General features: G+C 40.0%; 1 protein-coding gene across 5 annotated transcripts in view; it reads left to right on the top strand.

Annotated features, from left to right (window-relative positions):
• The window catches only part of CYB5R4 (cytochrome b5 reductase 4), an 89,098-nt gene extending 80,826 nt beyond the window's left edge, over positions 1-8,272 (top strand). For 2 of the 5 annotated variants that reach the window (XM_075554820.1, XM_075554817.1), the window contains 2 exons: positions 5,572-5,736; positions 7,640-8,272. In XM_075554820.1, the coding sequence (XP_075410935.1) occupies positions 5,572-5,736; positions 7,640-7,694 (220 nt within the window). In that variant the 3' untranslated portion in view covers positions 7,695-8,272. Of the gene's footprint in view, positions 1-5,571; positions 5,737-6,425; positions 6,838-6,965; positions 7,428-7,639 lie in introns of those variants that run through there. The other 3 variants (XM_075554819.1, XM_075554818.1, XM_075554821.1) reach the window with 3 other exon arrangements.
• Positions 8,273-25,762: the final 17,490 nt, after the last annotated feature.

Raw genomic sequence — 25,762 nt, 5'->3', positions numbered from 1 at the left:
TTCCCGTCTAGCGGTGGGCCGTGTGCCACGGTGAGCATGGCTTGCATGCATCGGCGGCAGTGCTGCGGCTCTTGGTTGGGGCATGCGCCGAGTGAAAAGGCTTTTGCTGAGGCAGTCCTAGCCCCAGTTGCTTGGGCAGCGCCATTCCCCGTACACCGCGTTTGTGCAATGTTGCCCTTTGGCCGGCAGTGGATGAGGGCGCTAGTGCCTCCATACCCTGGCCAGCATTTGTTACTTTTTGGTTGTTTTGAGCTTTACTAGGTTGAGTCTAATCTATATATTAACGTGCCCTTCCTGTTTCTTAGCCCTTCCATATCACTTCTAATTCACATGACAAAATGTGTCACCAGAACACATTTTCTCAATTATATTATTGAACTGGGAACTAAAAACGTAATTCTTCAATTTTTTACATTTTTAAAACAGTGAAATACTCTACTTTTTATAGGATTAAGTTTTAGCCTGTTACTAAATCCATTGTGTAATGAAGTATATCATCTAATATTTTCAGTTTCATAACTATTCTGTGTTTATCCTCAGAGGGTGTAAGCAGCAATGAAATTCCTAGCAACATCATGATATAGTGAATATTTATCAGCCATGTGACCTTGGATGAGTTCCTTACCCCAATGAGACACATATCTATATTTACTTGACAAGTTTTTCTAAGTATGGGATCATTGGGGTATTATCTGAAGGTGCCTAGCATAATAATGAACAGAATTGGAGCAGATATTTATTTTTGAGGTTTTTAAGATGGTGACTTGTTTCCTCACAAAGGGCTCTGATTAAATAATAGAAACACTGTATACCCTATTATCTTGGAAATTCACTATGTAGCTACCATATTAAAGACTTTGAGAAATTCGTAGGAAATCTGTAAAATTCTGAGCTGAAGAGACTCTGAACTACTATTTTGGTGGCCGTAAGGAAATACTGAAGCTTTTTAAGCCAAGAAGTTGCAGGATTAGATTGGAAACTTTAGGAGAACTAACCTGGCAACAAGAGGCCCTGATGGCATTATGGATTAGGCATTGGGATCTTAAAACACTCTCTCTCTCTCTCTCTCTCTCTCTCTCTCCAGCAACTCCCAGGGAGGTAGATGAGGCCGTGCCTGTAAAGCTTTATAGTCTCAAAAACCTCTAGCAGCAGTTATCAATCTGTTGGACGCCAACCCTTTGGGGATCGAACAGGGGTCACCCGATTCATAACTAGCAAAATTACAGTGATGAATAATTTTATAGTTGGGGGGTCACCACAACATGAGGAACTGTATTAAAGGATCACGGCATTAGGAAGGTGGAGAACCACTGTGAGTGGTGACTGTGAATTGGAATCAACTGGGTGGCCTAGATTCGGGCTGGGAATATTGTGGCAGTGTCTTAGAAAAGAAGTAGCAAGGCCGGATCTGGATTTGTCCCGATAAAATGGCAAGGTAGGGGCCACGAGTAAGAAGTATGAAGGCAGTAGTCTTTGTAAACTGATTAACTGGAGGAAGAGGAATAAATTGTTGGATGACCACAGGCTTTTATTGTGATTTGCACTGAATACATGTCTATTTTGAGATTTCCATCTCAATCTGATTTAAAATTTATAATTTTTGACAAGTTTATTGTATTGACTTTCTGGAGCATATGAATATCAGAAACAGGTCTTTTCTCTCTGTCTCTCCATCTCTATCCCTCCATCATTTTTTGTCTCTAGCCATCCCTTCCTTTCTCTTGTTTTTCCATGTTACTTTGTACCTTATGAGTTATTTGTAAATAGCCTTTTCGAGAGTCCTTCAGAACGTTGATAGGATTTCCAGAATGTTTGCTCATATCCCTGGCATACAGAGAGAGACTAGTTGCTGTTGAGTTGGTTCCAACTCAGGGAAACCCTACCTGGTGTCAGAGAAGCACTGTGTCCACAGATTTTTTAAGTGCTTGATTGAATACTTCCTGCACCTCTGGGTGAATTCAAACCTCCAACCTTCTGATTAACAGCTGAGAGTGTGAATTGTTTTCATCACCAAGGAGCAACTCTAGCTCCAAAAATTCATGTTTTTATTGTTTCAAGCAGTAAGTGGCTCTTCCTTCCAAAATTCTAGCAGCGAAGATTCCACAATAGTCATCTGTATTTAAGTTTAGAATAAGAAATTATTTTGTAGAATTGTTGTCTTGGTATTGCTCCTGCTCTAGGTTAAGCTCTTTTTTCATCCTGTGAATGAGTAAACAGGATGGTAAACTTTTTAATATTATAGTGTGTGTGTGTGTGTGTGTGTGTGTTGTCTTTCAGATTTTCATCCAATACATAATAGTTTTAGCTCAGGAACCATTTTGTGGCTAAGATAAAAATACATGAGAAGCTTATACCATTTATGCAACATTCTTAATCTGTCACCATTTAGTGGGCGCCTGTCGGAAATATGATGTTGATTAGGCCTTATGTCCTTCCTCTTTTTTTAGCATCCCAGTCAAGGAAAACCAGGAGTGGGCATTTCTTGCTGGTGGCAGAGGCTTCAGCCTTAATGTGCGTATCTGAGCAGCTTTAGTACAGCAATAGGGCCAGAAGAAGCTCTCTTTTATCCTTTAACTTACCAGAGCAGTTGCTGTCTTTTTTCCAAATGTTTTTTGTATAATTGGAAACTTCGTAAGACAATGGTTTTCCAGCTGCTCTGGGGCCCCTTTGATAATTAGAAGACATTACATTACACTGAAATACTCCCTTAGACTTAAGGTCAGAATATTGTAGTGTGGGAAGAAGATGACTACTAGCCCAAGGGTTTGGATGTCACTGTACTTCTGCTCAAATCGTTTGCTTTGAGAGTTCCCAATAATTGGCGATTTAAGACTACTATATATTTGATGTTTTCATATTCTTTGCTTTATTATATATAACATGTTATAGACCAACCAGCATAGTTCTTCCTTAGTGAATAATTACTATTGAAATTTTTGTTCTATCTCCTACCCATATTGTGTAAATAGTGTTGAATCACTTGAGTTTTTAATCTGTACAAATGAACAATCCATGTATTATAATCTAAAAAGGTATCCTATGTATATGATGCTTTTCTAAGCAGTATTTTAAATTCTATCCCACCGGGTAAATTAATGGTACTATCAGAATTACCATAGGCTCTGTGGGAATATCTCATAATATCTCCCAATAAAATGATAATGAGGTCTCTAAAATGGACCAGGGACAAACATAAACCATAGATATATGAATGAATTTTGAGCTAATGTTTAACTGTAAGTCTTAATCTAAAAACAATTAGTTCTTATGACATAGCCTTACTCAGTACTTGCCCTCATGAAGAGATCACTGAAGATGGGGTGCTATAGCAAAATGTAAAACACAATAGTGACTTGTCTTAAAACAAGCAACCATCTAAGTTAGGTGTTACATAAGTCCCTGCGGAAAAAGACAGACAAACTTATGTGATCCAGGATTTGTAAATAACAAAATCCAAAACTGGAGAAGGGAACTGTCTTAGAGCTTAAATTCTGGTTTGCAGAGGGCTATGGATGACAGTGAAAGTCGGAAACCATTTGCAAGTGAATTCACTCTCTGAGAACCACCCTGCCCATTGAATTCCCTTAGAGAATGGCCTGGGGTGTGAATAGCATTGCTGTAGGAGAACATTGGAAAGTAGATTAATGCAGATGGAGTTAGGTTAACGCCTTATCATTTATTCTCCCTTATGGCCCATTTAAAATTTTCTATAATTTTATTATTTCCTGCTTTCTTCTGTGTTTTATTGTTTTGAGGGTTTTGTGTTTTTATTTTGTTTTCTTGATAGGAAACCCAGGATAGGCAAATCTATAAGAACAATAACTAGATTAATAGTTTATTAGGGTTATGACAATGGAGAGTTAATAATATGTACAAGAATGAAGAAAATGTTCTAAAATTGATTTTGGTGATGATAGCACAACTTTTTAAGATACTTAAATTACTGACTTGTAGGTGAATTATATGCTAAATATTTAATTTTTAATTAATAAGACATTATGGATCTTTTTCTGAGAAAAAAAATGCACTCATGGATCCACATACATTTTAAAATGTAATTTCTTAGATCCTAGCATATAGTTTTAGTCTTCTAAGTATAACTTTTATTTTTTTAGTCATTGGGGCATCTTTGTAAATAAACTTGTTTTTCAATTTGGGGTGGGGGGGGTGCCTTATAAGTTGCCTTAATTTTAAATACCAGGGAGAAAAGCTTTTGTTAGTGAAAGAAGAATTGAAGATTTTATATAAGGTGAATTAGCATTGCCATTAATACTAAGTGGTAATTATAATTGTGGGTAAAATCCTATATGTGTTTTTAATGTAAAATCAATGGTATTAGAGTTATAAAAATCGTTTAGTCTCCCACCTCATTTTACAAATAGAAAATAAGATTTGGAGATCGGGCTCAGGAGCAGGGCTGAGGCTGGTCTCTAGGCGTGGCGCTCTTCTTTGGTCTGTGCTGATTGCACGGGCTCATCAGTTCTTCGTAGCCCTAACCAGCTGAGACACGTGACCATCAGCTGTGCAACTGTGCGGCTATCTTTCATTTCTGCTCTGTTACTGTGTCCCCAACCCCATCCGAAGAGAAACTTTTTCTAAGTTTCAGATCAGTATGTAATCAGTTCCTGCTGTTCTTCAGAAAATCGTTCAATAGGTACAGTTTAGAATCTTATTAGGGCTTATCCTCATCAATTTCCTGTTACTAAGCTGGAGAGAAGAAATGACCTAAAATTACATCGTGAGACTTGGTTGATATTTTCTCTCATTGGAATTCTGTCCCTCGTGTTCACTTCCATGTTCACTGCATAAACTTTTGAGTGCCGTCTCTGTGCTGACCACCTGGGATAGAGTGCAAACCAAAGCCACCGGGGTCTGTTCTCTCGTAGCTTAGGATCTAATGGGGAGCACAGACTTTATTAAATAATCGTTCCGAGGACTCCGAGGAAGAGAAAAGGGGAAGTGCATCTCAGTATGTATAACAAAGGACGCTAGATCGGAGCAGCAGTGTTTCCCCATCATACTTAGCTAAGTGAAGGGTGGGGTGGCATTATGAAAAGGGAAAGGAGAACGGGTAGGGTTACAGCAGTGAAGACAGATAATGTCAGTAGGGCAGGAAGATCGTAAGTCTCAGTCACCTTGAAGTTGAAGACTTCGTGAACACAATAGTGAGAAGCTAAGTAGACAGTAGGCGGTAGGTTTTAGAGCTCATTGGAGAGGCTGAGTGGTAGGTGAAAAAGCACAGGTACCTGGAAGTGGCTGTTTACTGTGACTTCCACAGGAGATTATTAATAGAAATATGGAGTTCTCAGAGTTCCCTTGGAGAACTTTATTAAAAAAGGCAAAATGCTGCCTTGATCTATAGAAAGAGTTGACCTTTTATAAATATATAAATTTAGATCTGTATACTTTGTTAATTGGTTACTTAAAATTTACTCCAGTGCTGTACTAGAAAATTTTTGTATTTAAAATTGTTCTCTACATGAAAAAAAAAAAGAATGTTTTAGTTAACTTGCAGCTGGTTGAAAATGTATTTAAATAATAGACTTTCTTCCCCATGTTCCTTTCCTCTAGATTTGATGTTGAATTTGTTCTCTCAGAACCTCCTTCTGAATGGAATGGCAAACAGGGATACATTTCACCAGCTCTTCTTTCTGAGTTCTTGATAAGAAGCTCAGACAAATCCAAGGTCCTCGTCTGCATCTGTGGACCAGCGCCATTTACAGAACAAGGGACAAGGTGAGTCGGAATGTGATCGCAAAACACAATGCTCAGGTGCATAGGGAAGCTCTTCCCTTGAAAACAGTTGGCTACTTCAGTTCTTCCTTTTCATATGAACTTGTACTTTAGGAACCTGTTACAGCCTAAGAAAACCACAAATTCTGTGTAATCGTCATTCACATGAAGGGCTTGAGGCCAAGGCTAGGTATTACATAGAACACAAAGTAAGGTTAGCCAGCTCTCCTTGATTGTCTCCGTGCCAGTCTCCTGCGAGTGACTGCCAAAGTTAGCTTCGTGTGTAACATAAGTTCTATTAAAGTATAGCTCAGAAACATTCTTCATATTTGACGAAAACGTGTCTGATAACAGACAAATTCATAAGCTGATTTTTAAGAAAATATAAACCACTAATGAGGGTCAAAAAGTATAGCTACGAGGGTACTAGTTAATACATAACTGGGTTTATTCCAAAGCAAACGCATTCAAACGTCTCTACCATCAGTAGATGGCTGCAGACAGCCTTTCAGTGCTACACTGAAACTCCTTGGAGTACCTTTTCAGAAAGAGCCAACCAAACCAGTGGCTGCCACGGGGATCTCATGGGCCAGTTAGTTACATTTGAAGAGTCAATTCCGAAGGTTATGGTCACTTTCAGTAGATTTTCTCAAAGAAGATTTTCTCACAGGATGTTCTTGGTGGTTTATTAGGAAGAGGTTCGAAGAAAATGGAAAACTGCCTTGATGAAGAAAAGGCCAAGAAAGTTGTGCTGGGGAATATTTTTTTCTATCACTACAATGCACCTGCTCATGTTTGGAAAGGAACAAAGGCTGTCCTAGAAGACTGTCATTGGGAAACTGGCCATCATCTACTCGACAGTTCTGATCTTGCTTTTAGACCTTTTTTGGCTTCCCAAACCTAAGGAACATTGAAAGGGAACACGACTTGAGTCCTGAGAATGCACAGTCATTTTGATCTAGTATCAATCGAAGACACTGAATTATTGGGAGGGGGTTGTGGAGGCAGACGGTTAGTGAGATGGAAACATCTTCTAAAGTGTCTACACTCAGGTAGAGTGTTATTTCAGGAAACACACCTTAGTATGTGTAGTTTGGGTGTTTTAGTTTAATAAAGTTTTTCAAAATTACTTTATAGCAATATTTTAACTTATCTTTGTATAATTTTTTATCAAATAAAGGTTCTTTTATCCAATACACATCCATTTCATTGCAAACATTTTTTTTAAAAAGGGTCTCTGCTTTCAAGGCCTTCACTGACTAGTGGTGGAAACAAATGCATGTACTGATAATGAAAATGTGACTTAGCATGCTGTAAGTAGAATATTACCAATTTAAGTCCCTAATGAGATAACGAATCTTATACCATCAGTGGTTGCCAGCATCCAAAAAGAGAAGCAACCAGGTATGTTCCTCAGGATGAAACAACACAATACTAACTGTGAAGTAGTCTTGCCAAAAATAATTGAACTTATATCTGATTAAGTCTGTAGCAACTGCTTTTAATTTTCGTGGTAGAACATTGGAGCGTGTTATTTAATCAGCCACAGCGATACAGGAGACATTACAGGTGAAAATCTGATTTGGGCAACAAATAAAAGAATTATTCAGTGCAGAAGAAGAGAGAGTATCAAAGATAAAAGAGTTAAAAGCCAATCAAATAAATAGATTTTAATTGAATCTTGATTCAAAAATGAAAAATGTTGGCATTCACGAGTCATTTAAAAATGGAACATTTTTTAGTTGATATCATTATTTAAAATTTTTAGAAGTGAAAAATTTATTGCAGATTTTTTAAAAAATACATAGGCTGGTAAAATGAAAAGGTATTGTGATATGGAAAATTTTTTATTTTGTTTATTTTTGAACATTTTCTCTAAGAACTGTATGTTTAATTTGTTTTTCAGGTTGCTGCATGATCTTAACTTTTCCAAAGATGAGATTCATAGTTTCACAGCATAATGGAGAACTGTCTTTGTCCTTATTCAACTGATTTAGTAAATTTGTGATAGTTTAGGGTTTTTTAAGAGAACATTTTTGTATGTGTAAAACGGCTATCTAAAATCCAGGCTTCTGGTTCCTAAATGAAATCAAATGTTTCCTGAGTATAGATAACTTGTGCTTTATTTTGTACCATAACTTATTTTACTACTACTGATAATTGACCCGAAAGTCATGGATGGCGACAAATATATATAGGATTCTTTGTTACGAATCACAAATTTCTTTAGCATTTAAACTGCCTGTATCACTGTTCTGAAATAGGCACTTGTGTTTTATGACATAATTAAGTAAATGGTCACTTAGATCACATTTCTATGCTATAAAATGTCTAATTAGCAATACAGATAAATTTTACATTGCACTGTTAACTCAGGAAATGGTCACTATATCCTTGTTATTTAATATTAAAACATGAATGTTAATGACTTTTTAAGTGGTTCAAACATTTTGAGTGTGTGCATGTGTGCGTGTGTGTGAGCGTGCATGTATGGCTTGATTCCAAGTAGAATAAAATTATATTAAAATACTTTTTTTAATCCTTGTGGTGGATATCTGGTTGAAATGCACTAATACTGGTTCTGCGTCGAGAATTTAAAAGGGCAGCAATAAGAGACACTGAAGATACTTCGCAAGTGTGGCCGTAGATTAAGTTTGTCTGTGTCTGATTCGCGCCGAGTCCAGCGGAAAGGGCATCAGGAAGGGGTGCAAGGAGAGCATCTGTCCCGGGGCGTAAACCAGAGATCGGCGCTGTGGGAAGGGTCACACTGTGACTGTTTTGGAGACCATCGAAACCGGCTGGGAAAATGAGGAACTTTCTGCCCTAATGACGCTGGCAGTTTTCCCCACAGCTGGCCGTTCAGCAGGAAGCCCTCCTGAGCGCTGACGTGGGGGCCTCTTGTCCCCGCTCCTTTCTGCTCTGTGCAGCCGTCAAATACTATCATGGACGCGCTTTAGCAGCGTGTCAAGAAAAGTCATAAGCTAATTAGGCTTGTCACTCTTCATACAGAAGCAGTCTTTCCCAGGATGTGGTGGTCCAGGCTAACCCCATATTCCCTATGGGTGATTATGCACATGGCTAAATGTTCACTGATGCTGAAAGCTATGCCACCAGTCTGTCTAAGACCCAGCAGGGTGACCGACGTAGACAGGTAGTAGCAGCACTTCTAGATGGAGACAAACTGGAGAGCACTGACCGCATGATGGGAGTACCTTCTAAACCGCAGCGAACATTGCCTAATGATTGTGTCAGAAGCTGGGCCCTCAGTTTGGAGGGCGCCCAAGAGTGTGATTGAGGTCTTCCAATCACTGGTGTCAGTGGAGGAAGGCAAAACTTCAGGACCTGAATTTGCTGACGGGGCACAACTCAAACTGAAGAAACAGCTGTAAGCAGGCCTCCTTTAGTAATCAGTGTAGAGTGTACAGTGTGTGAATCTAGGAAAGTCTAAAGGTGTCAAAAATGAAATTGAATGCATAAAGATAAATATCCTAGGCATTCGTGAACTAAAATTACTTTTATGTTAGATAATCATATGGTCAATTGTGCCAGGAATGACAGTGAAAGGACTGGTGTCTCAATCATGGTCAAAAACATTTTGAGATCGATCTTGACATTCAGTGCTGTCAGGCATAGAGAAATTTCTATATGCCTACAAGGAAGACTTGGTAATATAAATATTCAAATTTGCACACCAACTGCTACTACCAACAATGAAGAAATTGAAGATTTCTACCAACTTCTGCAGTTCAAAATTGATCAAATGTGCAATCAAACATTCTTGGTTTACTGATGATAGAAATACAAAAGCTGGAAATGAAGATCAGTTGTTGGAAAATGGCCTTGGTGATAAAAAAGACACGAGATTGCATGGTACAAACCTGCAACAGGCAGTTCGGGATTCCGTAGCTGTTCTCCAGGCACCCCTTTCTACCCTGTCCTCAGGCTGCCCGCATACACCACCCCACCCCCGCCACCTGCCCCGAAACCCCCTAACAGCACTGTCCCAAGGTCAATGCCCATCCGGGAGACTCCCTGACCCATGGTTCCCAGAGGAACCCCAGCTCCGCCTACCTGACGGGGCTCCGTCTATTTCTGAGCATGCTGGCAGGCTGGGGGAGGCACGCTCGAGTGGGGACCCTGCTGCCCTGGCTTCTCCAGCTTCCCATCTCTGGGTTGTTCTGACTCCTCCCTCTGCCCGGAGTAGCTTCCCGTGGCTGCACACGTTGTCACAAAGCTCTGAAGGTCTCCTCCAGGTAGCCAGCCTTCCCAGGACCACCTCTGGGACCCCGGGCCCAGAAGCTAAGACTCAGCACTGCCCACCACGCCCTGCTCTCCATCTCAATGAAGGAAATGAGTAGTAAACGTTGACTGTAAAAATAAAACTTGCAAGACTAACAACTTATTGCAGATACCCTGATGTCTCTGGGTAGACTTGAACCTCCAACCTTTTGATTACAGGATTGCCACACAGGGACCCCTATTAGCCATTATTGTAGATTTCTTGGCCAATATTTAAAAAATAGAGCCTTGAGAAGGATAAAATAAAGCAAAACATTGTACAAGACTGTTGTTCACATAGAACCCTTTACACAGCACATGCTCCAAGCCTTGCCCCGCAGCCCCAGCACGACGGCATACAGAGGCTCGAGGAAATACGTGCTTTTCCCAGTTAGCCCAGTGGAGTGGGCAGAGCACCAGTGCCGCATTGCCGACTGAGCAGTTCTCTTCAGTTACTTCAGAATGTCTGTGGTGTGCCTTCCTGAGATGCCCGGGAGCGCTCACAGTTTATTTCCTGGGTGATTTCCTGACTGGGACCTCGTTCTGGTGGTTTACTGTGCAGTATTTCTGTTTCTCGGAAGGTTCAGCTTAATAAAGATTTACAATATGAGAATATATATACATGATTATAAAATACCCACACAAAGTTAAGTGAAAAAGAATTGCTATAAAACCAGAGAAATCTTTATTCAACAAAGATATCAAAATGCACAGCTGTCATTTGTTGACGCAGTCTCCACCAATAGATGAGCGCTGGGAGCCCAGTGGGGGCCACACTGCTCTGCTACGCGCTAGGCTGGTGTTTGAAACCCACCGGCCACTGTGGCAGAAGGAAGGCTTTCTGGTGCTGTCAAGAGTTACAGCCTAGGAAGCCCACAGAGCAGTTCTACTCTGTCCTGCGGGGTCATGATGAGTTGAAATGGACACAATGGCAGTGCGTGGGGTTGGTTTGGTTTGGGGCAACCCTTTCCTGAAGAGTTCTGCACTGATTTACCCCACATCAAAACAGAAGTTTCAGAGTCCTCCAGGCACTCGAGTTGTGTTCCTTTGACATGTTCTTTGAATTGGGGGAACGAAAAACCCAAAGTGACAAGATCCGAGGTAAAGTGTCCCAGTGCAGTTTCTGCGGACAGTCCTTGCCCCCCTTGAATGAGTTCAGTGCATTGTCATGATAAGACGAAGAAAGCATCCACAGCGCTTGTTCCTGGCCTTTGTATCACCAATGCAGACTTCCATGAAAACGTTTTCATAATTAGGGTCCTTCATCATCCTCAGCCCTTTGAGAAAAATCTCAAAAATACTCCTGGGAATTCCCCCCCCCCAAAAAAAAAACCCAACAACTATGAAAAGCCATTACCTTCTGAGCTGACCTCTCTGCCTTGAATGGTACTGGTTTAGCAGATCCCCTGGGAAGCCACTGTTTCCACTGGCTCTGGTTTTAGAAGACATCCTAATGAGACTATGACTGAGAGGACTTGTCTGCAGCCATCCACTGACCACCACAGACACGCTTAAGCTAACATTTTGTTTGAAATAAATGTGTACCCATAGGAACTGGAATTCTAATGATTTTTTTTACCTACCCTCATATATTACACTTAAAATATAGAATGCAAAAAAAGGAAATCTAGATACCGTGTAATAATCATATGTGACCCTCTCCACTCCAGACATCACAAGAAAATCCATCCTTAATGACTAAAATACTCTAGGAATAACCGGTGATAAATCTTGTATAAATAACATTACCTTGCTTGTAACATAGGGAATTCTCAGCATAACAAACACCTGGACTTACTATACTGAAAATTACAGCAACTTTTCCCCTTAGATATGATTAAAGAGCAACTGCAAAGAATAAATCACAGCTTTTCTCGGCGTGTTCCAAATAAGAGGAAATGGAATTATAACGAAGCCTGGGCTGGCTGCCGCAGAAAACACTACAATAGAATGTTCCCCTTGCTGTTCTAATCCCCATGGGCTGAGGTGGCTGATTAGAAAATTATAAATCAGCACATAAGCTTCAAATCTGAGAAAGTAGCCAACTTTTCTCCAATTGTTTCGTTGCTGCAGAATAACAGGCAAAATGTCCTACGAGTAAGTGGTTTGTTCCCAAGTCCAGCACATATGAAAGAGTATTGACATCCTGTTCCTGTTGTCTTTAGCTGTCAGCCTCGCAGACTGCCCTGGTACGGTATCCTCTCACCTTGCCACTAGACTTCTCTCCCTAGAGTTTCAGTCACTCATCTGAAGAATGTTTACATACAATTATAGGAAGACAACCTAATCAATAAATGAGCAATGGGTTTAAACAGACACCCTGCAATGGTCAATTCACTGTCCAAAAACCAACTTCATCAAGTCAACCCTCATTTATAGTGGCCCTAAAGGGTCTTTACAAGGAAGAGACAGCCTCGTCTTATTCTTGTGGAGTGGTTGGTGGATTTGAACCACCAATTCTAGAGTTAGCAGCCCAACATCGAACCTGAGCACCACCAAGTACATGAAAAGGTGTTCAACATTACTAGACATCAGACATGAAAACTAAAAATTTGGTATGTTGTCACTACATACTAAACTTTAAGAACTCAATTTTTCAGAATTGGTGAGACTATGAACTAACTCACACACTGCTGATGGAAATGTAAAATAATACAACCACTTTGAAGGTGGGGGGGGGGGCTCACTTTATAAAAGTTAAACATACAGTTACTATGTGACCCCATAACCTAAGTTTCATTTATCCAAGAAAAATGAAAACATCCACAAAATGGCTTGATCATGAATATTCTTAGCAGCTGCATTTGCATTCCAAATTGGAAACAATCCAAAGGCTCATCAGTAGCTGAATAGATAAATAAATACATCCTGCTATTTTTTAAACATTAAAACACTAAGCAAAAGAGAGAAACTATTGATGCTTGCAACTATGTGAATGACTCTTAAAACATTATGAGGAGAAGTTAGACATAAATGTACAGATTGGATGAATCCATACACATCAAACTCCAGATACAACCAATCTATACTGATTGAAAGTATATTCATAGTTAAGTCCAGGTTGGGAGAAAATTGATTGGTTTTGACCACAGGGAGCTTTTGGATAATAGAAATATTCGGTATTTTGATGATAGTGATTGAGGATATACAAATTTGTCAGAATCATCAACATGGACAATTCAGAGATGCATTTCATCATATGTAATATTTACCACAAAAAAATTGATTAAAAACTCTTGCATTACATATGGGAAAAAGTCCTAGCTTCCTTTTTATGAGCACTAGATTATGGTGCAATGTTACCTCTTTTCCTCATGCTTACTCTAAAGGGAAACCAACACATTCTCTAATCAAATTATTTAAATTGCCAATGAAAAAAAATCAACTTGTAAAACCTGCTATTAAAAGAGATCTTCTTCAATAAAATGTCGTGCTGAGAAAATGTTAGAAGAAATTCATCTCAGACAAAGTATTTGAATTTGTAAGTGAAAAACAATGTCTTAAGAATTATATTCATGAGGAAATTCTATTTCCTCAATTGCCAATGATCCTCTGGGGAGCTAAAACCAGAATCAAACCTGCTTCTTCGGAGGCAGTTCTGACTCCTGGCGACCAGGGAAGCAGACCAGAACTCATAAGACTGAAGTTTACCCAACTCTTTCCCTGCAAAGCAGAGGGTGGTTTTGAACTACCAACCATTTTGATACCCAGCCATCTGCCTAACCACTGCACCACCAAGGCTTCATAGATAATGGAAAATTGTTAACACAATTACCGGTATTTTATGCAAATGTGTTATTTTAAATAATGTTTGAAGTGTGGAAAGCAGCATTATTTACTAGATTAGTAGTAATTTATGGGCTTGATACATCTTAATTAATTCAACTCTACAAGGTATTAAGTAAATATCATATATCCATGTATTGGAGTCCTGGTAGTGTAGTGGTTGCATGTTGGACTGCTAACCTCAAGGTTGACAGTTCAAAACCACATCATCCTCCGAGGGAAAAAGATGAAGGTTTCTACTACCATAAAGAGTTACAGTTTCAGAAACTTGCAGGGCACTTCTACCTTGTTCTGCTCTGTTCTATCATGAGTCAGAATTGACTCAATGGCAGTGAATTTAGTTTTAGTTTATTGTTGGCTATAGTAGAAATATATATACATACACATATATACACAATTAACTTAATGGTTAAGATTATGAATTCTGGAATCAGACAAAATTAAGTTCTCATTCTGGAGAGCTGCCATGTAATTCTGTACAATTTTTAATATTTTTAATGGTGAATCTGTCAAATGGTGAAAATAATAGTTATTAGAACACTGAAGCGTCACCATGACAATGCATATAAAGTGCTTAATGTGAAAACAATAATACACATAAAGTGCTTAAAATGCTTGGCATATGATGAGCGTTGAATCATGCTAATGCTCATTATCAGTGACAGAAAAGAATTCCAACTTTCCTGGGACTTCAGGGTTGTCTCAGCTGCGGAGCCCAAGTGAGGAGCAATTTTATAAGCAGCTGGTGATGTCAGTGCAGAACTTCACGCAAGGCCAGCAGTTTGAACTCACCAGCCACTTGACAGAGGGAAGTTTAGGCTGTCTGCTCCCATAAACACTTGAAGTTTTGGAAACCAAAAGGGCGCTTCTGTTCTGGCCTGTAGGTTTAGAGTCTATGAATGTGAACCAGTGTGGTAGCAGTGCGTTGGACTGGATCACTTCAATAACTGAATCAGCCAGTAGCAACTGCAAATCCCAGAACAGGAACAGAGTTGGGGAGAGGTCATGATGAGAGTCCGATCCTTCTTCCTACCTGTGAGTCTATTATGTTTGTAAATAAGGTTTTCTTTGTTATGTTAATGAGTTACATCAATGTACAAACTCAACTGTATCTCGCTGCCATCTAGTCAATTCTAAGAAAGTACATAGTGAAGATAGGAGTAAAAATAATAAAACTGAATACTACAGTCTATTAGAGGAGATTGACAAAACCAGAAAGCCATTCTTTAGAACTTGAATACAATAGCTAAAACTTTGAAAGATTGATGAGAAAGTGAAATATAGATATTAACTCACTACAATGGAGTCAATCCTGGCTCATAGGACCCTATAGGACAAGGTAGAACAGCGCCTGTGAGTTTTTGAGGCTGTAACTTTTTACAGGAGCAGAACGCCTCATCTTTCTCCCTTGCAGTAGCTGGTGGTTTTGAACTGTGAACCTTGCAGTTAGCAACCCAAAGGGTAGTCCACTAAGCCAAGGCTTCTATCAGCATAGAGACTGTTGTTAAATCTTAAGGCATTTTGCAAGCTGGTTGTTAAGTATGTGGTAGTTTGCTTTGGACATAGTGGGAGTATTTATACACCAGAAATAAGCGAAGCCTACTAATCAAACTCACTTCCTGGTGAACCAGATAGGGAAAATATATAACACAGCCCTTTATCAGGAATCTTACTGATCTTATAGAGACTGGTTCGATGCTGTGGAGTTCGTTCCAACTTACAGTGACCGTATTACAACAAAAGAAAACACTGCCTGGTTCTGCACGACCCTCACAATTGTTAGGGTTGAGCCCTTATTGCAGCCACTGTGTTGATCCAGCTCATCAAGGGTCGTCTTTTGGGGCTGCCTGTGAAATGACTGACGCCATGCCTATAAGATACACTTGACCACCATAGTAATACACACTCCTAGAACAATCAACCACACAAGATCAAAAGGGCAGCATTATCCAGGCATAAAGCTCAGGCAGCAGGAAGGGATAAGAAAGAAGCTTGAAAGGAGATGGAGAGCACATGGAAGAAACAGGAAGAGTAGCTACTATCACAAAACAAAATATGTATAAATTGTTGAATGGAAAACCAATGTGCTCTGTGAACTTTCACCCAAATCATAATAAAAGTTAAAAAATAACATCTTATTTAGACAGACTGATGCTTTTCAAGTTGATAGCCATAACTCATTAGTGGAAATGAAATTAAGTTTCTGTGCTCCAAACAGAATTACATTTTATACAATGGAACTAAATAGAAAATACCAGAATGCATTGCACATAACAAGTGTAATTATTTTCCATGAAACTTCTGTTTTACTTAATGTGTGTGTATTTGGGGGAACCCAAAATAGATTTTTCCCCAAAGTTATGTATTGAAACATTTTACAAAACAACCTATCACTTTCAGAGTACTCTCCATTACACTTCGTACATTTGTCAAATCTGCGATTCCATTCTTGGAAACATCTGTCAGACTCATTTGTTGGATGGCCGAGAGCACCTCCCTTGTTTTTTTCTTCACCTCTTTGGTGTCAAATTGCTGTCCTTTCATGTCCCTCTTCATTTGCAGAACCAAAAAGAAGTCACACAGAGTGAGATCAGGTGAGTAAAGTAAGTTGGGCAAAAGACACAGCTTCTTTTTGCCCAAAACTGGTGCACTGAGATGACTGTGTGAGCAGGTACATTGTCGTGGTGGCAAAACCAGTCCACCATCGCCACAAATCAGGCCTTTTTTGGTCACACACTATTTTAAGAGCTTCTAAAGAGAAAACTTGATTAGCAGTTTGACCTGATGGAATGAACTCCAAATGCACTGAGTCCACATTTTGGATCCATTTGGGAAGTTGATGGACGTGCATAATGAGGTTTGTTATCAACTGACATTTCACCTTGTTTGAAATGAGAAAACCACTCATACAGTTGAGTTTGTCTCATAGTACAGTCCTTGTAAGCTGTGTTCAACATCTAAAAGGTTCTGTGGCATTGTTCCCAAGTAGGAAACAAAATTTCACAGTCACACAGTGCTCGCTGAAATCAGCCATCACAAAGTAAAAAGAAACTGAGTAAAGAACTAGGAGGCAAAGGACATCTGTAGAGGACTAAATACAGGCATGTATATATGTAAATATATTTATATGTAATGATAGGGAAATAGCTCTATGTACATTGGGCCTCTACTCAAGAACTTCCTCAAGGCAAGAACACTGTTCTAATAACCTGGCATTCCGTGATGCTCATCTTCCTGACACAATCGCAGAAGACAATGTGGGTGCATTAGCAAATGTGGTGAAGAAAGCTGATGGTACCCCGTTGTCAAGGATATGGCTTTTGAAGTATTAAAAGCTTGAATACAAACAAGTGACCATCTTGCTGAGAAGCAATAAAGACCACATGGAAGAAACACACCAGCCTGTTTAATCACGAGGTGTCTATGGGATTAGGTATCAGGCATCAAAAACACAGTACCAAAAAAATCATATCAATGTGAATGAGGGGGAGTGCAGAGTGGAGACCCAAAGCCCATCTGTAGAAAATTGGACATTCCTTTACAGAAGGGTCACAAGGAAGAGATGAGCCAGTCAGGGTGCAGTATATCACCAATGAAACACACAGCTTTCCTCTAGTTCTTTAATGCTTCCTCCCCACACCACACCCCACACACACACTGTCATGATCCCAGTTCTACCTTAAAAATATGGCTAGACCAGAGAGAATGTACATGGGTACAGATAAGAGCTGGAAACACAGGGATCCCGGGCAGGTAAAGCCCTCAGGACCAATAATGAAAGAAGTGATACTTGGAGGGAAAGAGGAAGGTGGGGGCAAAAAGGGGAACCGATCACAATGGTCTACATATAACCCCTCCCATGGGGACAGACAACAGAAAAGAGGATGAAGGGACACATGAGTCAGAGTAACACATGAAAAAATAATTTATAAATTATCAGGGTTCATGAGGGAGGGGGGGTGGGGGAGGGAGTAAAGGGAAAAATGAGGAGCTGATACCAAGGACTCAAGTAGAAAGCAAATGTTTTGAGAATGATGAGGGCAATAAATGTACAAATGTGCTTGACACAATGAATGGATGGATTGTGATAAAAGCTGTATGAACCCCTAATAAAAATTTCTTTCTTTTTTTTTTTTAAATCGGCCATCACAAAAAGCAGGTTTGAGAGAAACTGCATTTTCGGAAAGATTCACTGTGACCAAAGAGAATCTTCCCAGACGAGTTGCTCGGTGCTTGCCTGGCGGGAAAAACGCGTACTGTGAAAGCTTGGCTCAGTGAGTTTGTTTCCGTTGGCGGGGAGGGAGGGTACCCCCTCATATACCATTATCTTTTTAATTTTTCCATGAATTTTTTGAAAATCCCATGTGCACACACATGTGTGTGTGAAAGAGAGACAGACAGACTGACTGTGTGTTTGGGGGTAGAATTTTTGCAACATAAAATGCTTACTATGGATTCTTATTAAAAGAAAACGTGGAAAACACTGGGCTATTTGTTCTCTCCATTTGAATATGCAATGTCACGTATGACTTATGTGATGCTTTCACCCCTACACTCCATTTCTCCTTCTGTGGAGAGGTTTCTTTGCTTGGTGCTGGCCCTGTGTTACATGATGCATTAATCTAGCTTTCGAAAATTCTGCAAAGCTGATAGGATGAGGAGCCTTCACCCCGAAGTCCTTCAAAATGATCTCATCTTTTCTTGATTCCTTGCTCTTCTACATACATTTTGAGAAAGTAGTCATGTTCCATGAAAATTACATTTGTGGTCTTGACTGGAATTGCACTAGCTTTGCAACTCATTTGGGGGGAATATATATGTATATATTCTCTTACATTAAACTTCTTGTTTTATCATTTCCTCCACGAAGACATTCTCCTTTTCATTAGACTTATTTTTAGCACCTTTTAATTAGCGGCATCATCAAAAAGAACATTTGAAGACTTGTCTTGAAGACAGGCTGTTTGTGATAGGGTTATATCTATATTCCTGGAGGAAGTCCAGTTAATACAACTCTTATTCAAATTTACACACCAACAATTAAGGCCAAAAGTGGGGGGGGGGAGAGGTCTATAAACGTCTACAGTCTGAAATAGATCAAAGTGCAATCAATGCACTAATAAGTACTGGTAATTGGAATGCAAAAGTAGGAAACAAAGAGAATTCAAAGTGGGAAATAAGAATATTAACTTAAGTAGGAAAATATGGCCCTATTGGGTTATAGAAATACTCCTTTTAATTACTAGTTTAAATTTTTTATTATTGATTTTATCAAGTACACTTCTCTCCATTCTATTTCCTTAATTAAATATGATGTTCACTATTGTGTTAAAATTTTATCAGATTATTAGGGAAATTCCCTTCTATTCTATGTTTGCAAGGATGTATTTGTATTGGACAGGGTTCTCTAGAGAGACAAACCAGATTGCTAGTAATTATATATAAATATATTTATAAAGATAGATATATAATTCGAGAAATAAACTGTTAAATAATATACAGATAGATAATACAAGAAATTAACAGTTAAATTATAAAGCAGTGAGACACTAGCAGTTCTTCAAGTTTTGAGAGCTGCCAGGTGCCAGTCCCCTTCTGTAGAGAGAGCTGGGCTATATATACCCAGGCAGCAAACAGCAAGGCAGGTCCCCAACTGTCATCAACTGTCGGTCCCCAGCTCCCGAGATGAACATTCCAATCGTGTGGGCTTAAAGGGACCTCAACTTACAGCGACACAGTCCACAGGCTAGGCATCCCACAGGTACTGTACCCCTTTAAACTGAGGCACAGAACAAGCAAGGTGAGGCTTACCGAGCCATTTATCCCTCTGCCCTTCAATTAATCCTACTTATGTTTATCGGCCAGGCTGGCACAATAAACTATAGCAGTATTCTATCTTTTAAAAATAATATATTTTTAACTAAATATTTTTCTCCATATACTAAAGTGATTGTGTTAGTCTGGATAGACTAGAGAAACAAATTCATAGACATTCATATGTGTATAAGAAAGAGCTTTACATATAAGAGCAATTGAATATTGAGAAAACATTTCAGCCCAGTCCAGATCAAGTCCTTAAGTCCGATGTTAGCCCATATGTCTGATACCAATGTATAAAGTCCTCTTCAGACTCATGAAACACAGGCAATGATGCTGAATGCAGGAAGATCACAGGCCAGTGGGTGGAAAGTCTTGTGGATCCAGTAGTGGTAGACACATCCTAGCACTGGGATGAGTCTCCAAATGGCTCCTTCAGCTCCAGAGCTCTTGCGTAGCTCCATGTGTCTTGTCAACGGAAATGTCTTTCATGGAGTGAACCTGTGTCCCGCCTCCAGCGAGCTCTTTATCTCCTTAGTGCCTCCAAATGAGGTCATCAAGCTGTGACCTGATTGACAGGCTAAACTCCACCCCTTCACTCTTAAATCTCAAATTGACAACAGATTATGTAACTACCACAGTGATCTTGTAAATTTTCTCTTTTTATAGCAATACATACTTGTATTCTTGGGATAAAGCCAATCAATTAAATATCATACTAGGTCAAATTCATTGTATTGCTTATATTCTTCTATATCATTATTTACCAAGAAATAGTGTCAACATTTTCTGAGCATACATATTTTTGTCCATTCTCCTGGTCATTTTTATAATTTCAATCTCTAATAATACATTTTTCCATGAAGTATGTTCTATTCAGTATTAATATTAAAAATGCATGCAAATCCTCGCAGGGTCATAGAGACACTGTAAGGCAAAGTAGAACTTCCCTTTTGGGTTCCCAACAATTTAAATCTTTCTGGGAACAGTAGATAGGAAGCATCAGCTGCTCCCAGGGAGAAAGATCGGCTTTCTGCTCCACTAAAGAGTTACAGGCTTGCAAACCCAAAGGGGCAGTTCTACCCTGTCCTTTAGAGTCGTTACGTCTCAGAATTGACTCAATGACAGTGATAAATGTCTAAAGTTAGTGGATATTTTTGCCCTGCTCCCAAACAGAACAAGACCTGAGGAACGTTTTACCCCTCTCCTTAACACATTATTGATCCCATCATTGGCATCAAATTATTTATTGTTATTATTGCTGATGCTTTATGCATATGCATCAATTCTTATTTGAAAGCATATATATGTCCCAGTTTCTTTTCTTCAACATTTCTTCTAATTTTTCCCATTGTTTTTAATTTTCTTCTGCCTGTGGTTTTAGAAGCTATGTCAGTGAGTTTATGTTGGTAGTAGAGTCTTTCATGGTTTGTTTGCCTTGAAAAGTCTCTATTTCTCACATTCTCTTGAATAACAATCATTTTTCTCAGGATTTTAAAAATATATCTTTTTCTGGTTCCTGTTATTTCTTGAAATGTATAATGTTATTAGTTATCACTGCTTTGTAAGTAATCAAAATTCTTCCTGTTTGCTGTTGAGAAATTTTTATGTTTGATGTTTTAGAGTTTTACCAATATTCCTATAGATATGGATTTACTTTAATTTGCTCTGCTTATAATTGACTATGAATTTGAATCTGAGAACTGATCTCTTTCATCATTTCTTGAAAATTGCTGGCCATGATCTCATAATCTCTCCCATTTTTCTCTTCTCTTCTAGAACTTATCTAGCGGGGGGGGGTCCCCCAAACAAACAGGAATTGTACTCGGTGGAGCGGAGCTTTCATAGTATGCATTTTTGTCCTGCGAGGTGAGCATCGAGCAGCTCCCTCTGAGTTCTGGTTACAGCCAATTTTTTCGAAAAAGCAGTTGCTCTCATACCTCATTTAAGAAAACAGCATGTGGCTGTGAAATTTTGTTCCCTCCTTGGGAAAAATGCCACAGAAACTGTTGTGATGTTGAACACGGCTGACAAGGACAGTGCTATGGGGGGAAACTCATGTTTATGAGTGGTTTTCTCATTTGAGAAAAGGTGAAATGAAATGTTGATTAAGGACAAGCCTCATTCTGATGTCCGTCAACTACCCGAATGGACGAAGATGCTGACGCATCGTGTATTTGAAGCTTGTTCCACCAGGGAAGCCTGCTAGACAGGCTTTCTATTTGGAGGTTCTGAAAAGACTGTGTAACAGTCTGGGACGGTCTTATGACAGATAGGGTGGGGGTGAGGCTGGTTTTGCCACCATGACAATGCGCCTGCCCTTACAGCCATCCCAATGCACCAGTTTTTGGCAAAAATGACCATTGCCTCTCTTGCCCCGCACACCTTACTCACCTGACCTCGCTTCCTGCAACATTTCCCAGAATGAAGAGGGACCTGAAAGGACGAACAGTTTGACAACACAGAAGAGAGGAAGAAAAAAACAAGGGAGGTGCTATCAGCCACCCAAATGGATGAGTTTGAAAAATGTTTCCAAGAATGGAACCTTGGATTTGACAAATGTATTAAGTGTAACGGAGAGTACTCTTAAGGTGATAAGGTTTTTTTATAAAAGAAATTTGAATACAGTTTGAAAAAATTCTGTTTGGGGGGGGGCGGGGTACCCGCTCATATATCAAATCTTTGTGTTTTGTTTTCCATATTTCTTAGCCCCTCTTTCATATTTTCTCTGCCCAATTTCTATAGAGCTGTTTTTTCAGATCATTTACTATACAGTTTAATAGACCAAAGTAATCTTGCACTGAGGGAGTACTTGAGTAGAGGCTCAATGTCCATCTGCTACCTTAATACTAAACCTATAAATATAAACACATAGATCTATTTCCCCATCATCATTATATATATTTACATATGTACATGCCTGTATTTGGACCTCTATAAATGCCCTTTGTCTCACAGTTCTTTCCTCTATTTCCTTTTACTTTCCTCTTGTCCCACTAGCATGCTCAGCCTTCATTTGGGTTTCAGTAATTCCTCTCAGTTACATTGCCCTTGATCAAGCCCTACCAGGCCTCTTACTCCCTCCTCGCCACCAATTTTGGATCACTTGTTGTTCTCTTGTCCTTGGGTTTGTTAACACCACTTCCTTACCCTCCCCCCTCTCCCCCTCTCCCAGGTCCCCCCAGAATCGTCAGCCCTAGTGTTTTCTCCTCCAGATTGTTTATCCCACCTACCTTATCCAGATAGACCTACAGAGATAATAATATGCACAAAAACAAGACAGAAAAACAAAGCAACAAAATAAAACAACACCAACAAAAACCAACTCTTTAAAAAAAATTTGTCCAATAGCCTTAGATACAAACTAAAATCTAGAATTCTTGAGAGATTTAATTTTGTTGTTAATTTTGCACATTCTCATTCAGTGCTCTGATTTTCTGTGTATCTTGTTATTTAGCGTTAGGAGCTTATGTTCCAATGCAGTAAACTGTTATTCTTTCATACGATTACCATACTGTGTGTGCATACATGTGTATGTGTGCATGTACATGTGTGAATGCAAATGTGCACGTGTGCATGCTCTTGTACTTGGGGTGGGCTTTAAAAAGTTCCTGGACATTTCATCATCTTCCAGCTCCATATGGCCATGAACTTTTAATGCACCCTCATGTGTCCCACCTTTTTCCTAATAGTGTAGCCCTGGAAGACCAAAGTTCTTCCTTATTTGAGCATAAAGCCTAATACATTTTACTTACAAAACTGTTCACATACCAATCCCTGCATTTGTTTAGACCCAAACCCTACATTGACTGGTAAGAAAATCCAGGAAGTTAACTTTTCATGTTACAATTCATGTCTAATCGATCAGTCAGCAGCTACGGTCTGCATTTAACTACCGAGAACACCCACAATTGGTCACACAAATGTTGTAATGCTACAGTTGTAATACAAATGCCACGAATGAATGGCTTTGAAAAATGTAAGCTTATTTTTCCCAGTTCAGCATCCAAATCGTGGTCTTGGATGTGGTGACTTCTCCCTTGTCCATAGTCCTGAGCATTCCTAGGTTCCTTGGCTTGGAGGCCATCCTCACGTGGTGTCTGCCTTCCACAGGTATGTGTTTCTGGGTTTCTTCTCTCTGAGGGTCTTATAACTCAGAAATGCTCATTGTCCAGCCCACATTGCTATGCCCTCCTCAATGCAGCAGAAGATAGGTATTGCACCAGCGGTGCCAAGGCCAAGAAAACAACACATATTTTAGGGCACAATTTGATCCAATACACAGTCTCTGAATAAATAAAAGGCACCTGTGATTCTGTAAGGAGTCTGGGTGATGTAGTGGTTATGCATTAGGCTGTGATCCACAAGGTTGGTAGTTCAAAACCACCAGTTGCACTGTCAGAAATAGATGAGGTTTTCTATGCCTGTAAAATGACTACAGTCTCAGAAACCGACAGAGGCTGTTCAATTCTGGTTTATGGGATCACCATAAGTCAGAATTAGCTCGATGGCAGTGGGGTTTCTTTTCTGTCCATGTAAGTTTGCTTCAGAATTTTTCCTGAAGTGCTCCCATGATTTAAAGAAGTCCCACCTTCTGATTTTATATTTTCCATTTAAAAAGGCACATATTTCTTAAACTCTCAGTTCACCACAATTGACTTTCCTTCATACCATGGAGATTTCTCCTTTATTTTTCTCTGTGTCTCTCCATTTTCTCCCTTTTGCCTCTGCCATATGCTTTCCAAAGGCTGAATTCATTAACAAGCTCTCTTGTTATTCCTGTAGGAACTATGATTCGAGTTATTTCTACTTATCTCTGACTTCTTTTCCTCCTGGGCACAGGGGCAAGAGCGTTGGAGGAGAAGGAAGAAAGGACTATTCTTGAAATGAAACTGTGCCCAGAAAAACTGAGGTTGGCATTTCTTCGAGATGTGCTAGACTCAAGTTGTTCTTTAAAGGAAGAATTGAAATCCGTCCCTTGAGCCTTGAGCTATTGGAAAAGCCCTGGAAGGTATGTACTAGGGGAACATTTTCAGGGACTGTTAACAATATTTTCTGCGTGGTGTTAGAGTCCAGATGAAAGAGATATATTTGCTTTAAATGCTGTGATTCATTGTGAATCTTGTAAATGCTGAATTACAGCATGTCAGGCAAAAAGAGGGCAAAGAGGATAAGGAATCAACGACTCTATAAGGCATAATAATTAGGTTAAGTTCTTTCAGCATCTGACACTTTGTTTAGCTGGGGAGGGCCTGCCCACATGTAGCCAAGATTTGCACCAATGACCAGGATTTTCTGCCTCAGCACCTTCAAGCAGCTAATCAATATGTAATTATTTGGAAGAGTTCATTCACATAGTGTCTGCCACCACTTTGGTCCCTTTGGGATCTCAGAATTGTTGATGTCCTCTGAGCCCACACAGGACTGATACATCTCTGCCTCAGCACATCCGACACCCCCCCTCCCCGCCCGCCGCGAGAAGCTTCTAGTTAATTAGGTACACAAATGATTACACTGACAATTTTGGTGCACGATGACAAATGTGATGTGTAGAGGTGTGTCAAGGGTGAGTTTCAGTCTCAGGGAATCAGAATTGGGTACCTTGGAGAAGAATTTAGACTTGTGTTATTGAGCTGATGCAAAGATCTTTCAGAATGGACACAGAGGGCCCAGAGGGGTGAAGGAGGCAGAGGGGAAGGGACTGGCAAGCTGTACAAAGGTAGTGCCGAAGGAGATGCTCCGGGAACGGCAAAGGAGGTGGGGAAGCGTGCTTTCCTCAATTGGAACAGCCGGCAGGGCCTCCCAGCCCAGCAGATGATCACCCAGCTCTTACACCTCCCCCAGAGGGAGAACAGTGTCACCTCACTCCACCAGGACCACTTAAGAATGAGCCATCTGTTCCCACTGCAACCGCCCGGCTGTCACCTGCACGCACTCTTAGTGACTGATTGGGAAATGAACTCTCGCTCCTTAGCTAGGCCGGGCTGTGCACTGCCCTTGTCCTTGTTAGAAAGCACACCAGCTGGGTCAGACTAGGGTGGCCTGTGACTGCGGGGTAGACCGAACCATACAGGCAAACACCAGGCCCCAGGACGTGGCAGCCAGGTGAAGGGCACACCGGTCTTCCCAGCAAACTGGCCCCGTCTTG

This window comes from Tenrec ecaudatus, chromosome 7 (assembly GCF_050624435.1).
Source record: "Tenrec ecaudatus isolate mTenEca1 chromosome 7, mTenEca1.hap1, whole genome shotgun sequence".
NCBI classification, from domain to species: domain Eukaryota; kingdom Metazoa; phylum Chordata; class Mammalia; order Afrosoricida; family Tenrecidae; genus Tenrec; species Tenrec ecaudatus.
Note: the sequence above shows the minus strand (reverse complement) of the source record. Positions and strands in the feature narration are given on the sequence as shown.